The sequence below is a fragment of the Asparagus officinalis genome, chromosome 6 (genome assembly GCF_001876935.1).
Source record: "Asparagus officinalis chromosome 6, Aspof.V1, whole genome shotgun sequence".
NCBI lineage: Eukaryota > Viridiplantae > Streptophyta > Magnoliopsida > Asparagales > Asparagaceae > Asparagus > Asparagus officinalis.
In genome coordinates, this window is record NC_033799.1 from 9,832,928 (window position 1) to 9,837,706 (window position 4,779).

Here is a 4,779-nt window from a genome sequence, read left to right on the forward strand (position 1 = left end):
CGCCACTATGTCCCATCTATAATTTTGCACTTAAATCATCAGTATACCGGTTGAACCACAAGGATTCCCCCCTTTGTTTATTTATTTTGATTTTCTTTTTTTAACAAAACATTCCCAGTTAATCTATCCATTCATTTACGTTTGGAAAATGGAAAGGAAGTCAAGTCGTACCAGATTTTGAAGGTTATTGTCTTCTCGTCTGAAATTTGATATATTGCATGGTTTTCTTTTGAAATTAATTGGTTGTTTAGTCTGACTAAGCATCATTCTGCTTCATAAGGGTGACCTCCAATTAATTCACCACCTCCAAATGTACCTCCTGTTCATCAACAAAAGTAAATAAGATGAGTTTAATATATTTTTTTATTTCTTGATCATTGGAAAATAACAGGGTAAGTCGTTCTTGCCTTAATTAAAAAATATGATTGGGCTCGGCAGCCATTTTTCCAACTACAAATTGAACATTCGGGCTTGTAACAGGAACTGGAAAATAAAAGTTAGGAAATATGTTCTTCTCATAAGGTGTTCTGGCATTTCTTTGTAACCTGGCGTAGGTCTCCAATAACCATGAATCTTAACAACTCTATCATTGTTTTGGACACATCTAGATTTGTTTCGGGGTAGCTTAACGCAGAACGGTAGATAAGATTACGTGCAACACTGTCCTTTGAATGCTTTCTTCTTCTTCTTATCTATCCTTTCTCACAATCCACAAACGCCACATAACTGCTTTTACTAGGTTTCAAGGATTGAATTGTATTCATCTGTATCTAAATGTGAATGTACATATATAGGGCATGGCATTTGTGTTTGATAAGCTGGGTATGAGGTGACGCAATAGTTAAAGTAGACCCACGAAAGTGAGAAGTTGCCAACAAAACTGATATTGTTTATTCTGTTTCTGTCAAGTTGGTTATGCTTTGTAATGTGTTCGGGATCTGCACGGCTAAGTTAAAACCACCAGAATAAAGTTTAATGATACTTGAAGTTTCCTTAGAAGTTTCGTTATGTAAGTCAACTGACTTGATAGAAAATGGGTATTGTTTAAATTTTAAAACTATCAGAATCAAGTTTAAGGATCAACTAACCTCTGACTTGATGATAGAAAATGGGTATTGTTTCTACTCAATCTTAAACTAGCCACTTTGACTTGCATTGAAGATGAGTGTTCTAAACTTATCATTTTTAACTAGGCCATCCTACTAATTTCAAGTGGTCCACAAGAGCCCATCAGTTTTTTTTTTTTGAGTGGAAGCTAAATTTAACCAGTCAACTATGTCACACCACATTGATCTTGATACCTCAGGAGACATTTTCTTTCAAATGTAGCAATCATGATAGCATAGGATAGGTTACGGATTTCAATTCTAAGTTGGTAGTCATCTTATTATAGCGATCAGATTTTGTGTTCTTGGCGGCAATTACACATAACAGTACAATTACTTGAAAAAGGGAAATGGGAGGAATAATAAAATAGGATTTACTATTTATGGTTTATTACCACACAGATTCCCAGTTTGATACACATTCACACAGATATAGGCAAACACATGCATTTGGTTGAAGAAAAGGTTTTCTAGATTTCCTTTCTTAGTGAGAGTTAAAAAGTTTTGATGGTAGACTTTAGATGTATTCTATTAACTGTGTAGTGAAACAGGCATGGGTTGACTAAGAAAATGACCTCAACCATGTGAAATGGCTTGATGAATGAAATACAATGGTGACTTTAAATAAACAAAAGATTGAGATTAACTATATGTAGTCCTGGTCTTTGCAGTTTGTAAGCTCTTCACTGAAAGAACCGTGCTTGGAATTTGAGCTTCTGAGTCCTGCTGTTGCTAAAGTGCGTGTAATCCCTCGTTTCACAACAGTAGGAGATAGAAGGCCACCGACGCTTGAAGAGGAACGCTTGGTCCCGTCATCACTTGTCAAGTTCAAGCCTATCGAGACTGATTCCTTAGTTTTCACTGGCCTCACCGACGAGCTGCTTGAAGCCAGCGAACCACTTACAAGCAACACGACTGTATTGTAGCTGTGATATAAAAACTTGCAAGGTTTGAACAAAAGGAAACTTCATAGCAAATATGCCTCTTGAAACACTGTACATTGAGATTTAACTATGTCCTGAGAGTGTCCATTTGTTTGTAATTATTTGATCCATTCTTTCCTGATGTCAGTTTAAGATGTTAAAACTTTCTTATAATGTTTGATATTGGATACATGATCCAAAACGTATCAGTTTGTAATATTTCTTTTGAATATCAGCTCTCTTTAAATATCTGTTGGTAATCTATTGCCGGCATAGAATTTCTTCCTATATATTCCTTAACAAATTTGTTGGGGAAAAAAAATATTTCTTTTATTTTTTTATACTAGTTGAGGCAAAAAAGCCACTTCTGTTTGTGATACTCGGCGCGTCTTATTCCCAGGGACCTTATTGTTCAGAGCGTTCTTGGCATGAAATCTTCTTCTTAGTTCTGTATTGTTTTTAATGTATTTTTATATAATTGTATTTAGTGGTAATTCCTAAAAAAAACGTATATTCTACTTATATCAGCATGTGTCCTCTAATTTGTTTCTAGTAATGGGCCTAGTTCTCTCAGGCATCCTTATCGCAGGTAGAAAAAAAAAATCCAATCTCGTTAAATTGAAAATGAAGCTTTACTACGATGGAAAGCTTGTATTAACCTCATAAATGTGTTGATTTCATATAGACAAAAGCACATATAAGTTCATTATCTAAAGAACATACACATGTACTTTAGAAAATAAATCAGGCTTCCCTAATTTTCCTATTTTAAATCCTGACGTCTATCATTTCCATCTTTTCCCTTTTATTCTTCTTCGTCATGCTTTCAACAAAAAGTAAGGAGAGACATTTGCCTACTATCACTAACTCTATAGTGTGGAGGAATAAATTTGATGATCTCCATATCTTAGAAGTACAAATGTGTAGACAATTCCTGAAGAGAAAATTTCTTCCCCTAATCTTATCAAATAAATATATGTACAATTCATCACCTAAAAGCTATAATGACTCAACCTTTAATACAAAGGGTCCATTGTTGCTAAGGCAAGTGAATGAGACATTGCTCACATGGAGTCTACTCCTTTGTGAATTGTGATTCTCAATTACTAAAAGAAAGTAGAAAGATATTTGAAGAAAGAAAATAAAAAACTATATATGGTTGTCGGCTGACGTGAGTCACCAATTTCTTCTTCTCTCTCTCTCTCTCTCTCTCTCTCTCTCTCTTATTTTTTATTTTTTCCTTCCTTCTTTGAATTCTCTCCCACTAATCCACGTCCACTAGAAAACTTTTGGCTCCAATTGTCGACCTCCTCAAGTGTTTGATGGAGACAAAGCAATGTGGTCCAATTTCTCATTGAGTACATATTCTTTTGGTCTCTAAGACAAATATCACAGTCAATTAACTTTGCTAGATGGATTATGTTAAAAACACTTTGGTTGCTTAGATAATGCACGCACCAAATACCTCCCTTAAATTAATATCACAGTCACTTTAGTTGCTTAGATGGATTGTGTGGACTAAACCCACTATTTATGAGAAAGTGTTCACTAATTGCTGCTCATTGGATAGTTGGTACATGGAAAATTATATATATATATTTTTGAATCGATGCAAAACGAGTAACTTTCTGGAATAATGCAAATTTAAGAAATCATACACCAACTATCTCGTAGACAGGAGGGATCACTGAATAATTAATTTTTGCGCGTTAGCATGTTGTTTGTTGGTTGTCACCTTCCCTTGTGGCTCAATCCTTAGCTCACTCTACTGCTGGGTGTACCAGTAGACTTAATTAATGATATCTTAGGTGCTTCATATTCTTGGTTCAAGTGCACATGCCCCATTCTTTTCATGTCATGTTCATCTTTGTGACCCCCTTGTGCTTAAGGATTGAAAGGGAAATGGATAGGAGCAGACAAGAAATCAGGGAATAATCAAGGCACAACTCGGAGAGGAAAAATAATAAAAAAAGAATGGGTCTAACATGTTTGTATGTGAAAATTTATGTTCAGTGGTTTGGAAAAATAATTGATTGGGGTTAGATGCAATGTTATCATTTGCTAAAGAAAGTAGTTCTTCATTCTCACGGGCCCTCAATGATTTGAATCTTTTTGAATCTTGCTGGACACCCTTGCTGGTTGTCTATAGACGTTGGATACACTTGTTTATTAGTCGGAAGGTTCACCTTTCTTGAAAAAAAAAAAAAATCTTGAGGAACTCTATTTCATATATTCTATGATTAAGGTGGCACATGAAGAATAACTTTATCAATGATAAGTTGCATCATATAAAATTGGTTAGTACAATCCAGATCTGATTTGATCAGAAAAGAATAAGAAGAAAATATCAAATTATGTCTTGGATTGATGCGCATTTATCATATGCTTGATCATCTCTTCATCTAGTATGAGACTTGATCTTGTAGCTTGATTATATTTACTATTCATCTGAATTGGGCCACATATTACCATTTGACCGTAAGATATATACCCTCTCCATTTATGCGCGTAGGCCATAGTACAATTAAATTTTGTACCGTTAATATATAATATTTTCAAATACTAGCTCAATTACTAGTGGAATCCATAATTTTTGTTAGATAGTACATACTTTCTGTACCAAATAAGAAGATTCATGTTCCACTTCTCTACGGACCAAAACAACTTGAAGTTTTGTAAAATTATGAATTTTTTTTATTTCTAAAAGAGCACTATTTTTTGACACAAAATTCATGAAACCAAGTATAAAA

At 34.4% G+C, this 4,779-nt stretch overlaps 1 protein-coding gene across 1 annotated transcript in view; it reads left to right on the forward strand.

The window, feature by feature from the left end:
• LOC109845046 (plant UBX domain-containing protein 2-like) overlaps positions 1-2,304 on the forward strand; it is a 9,095-nt gene extending 6,791 nt beyond the window's left edge. Inside the window, exon 2 of the mRNA XM_020414234.1 lies at positions 1,778-2,304. Within this exon, the coding sequence (XP_020269823.1) occupies positions 1,778-2,032 (255 nt within the window). The 3' untranslated portion in view covers positions 2,033-2,304. The remainder of the gene's footprint in view (positions 1-1,777) is intronic.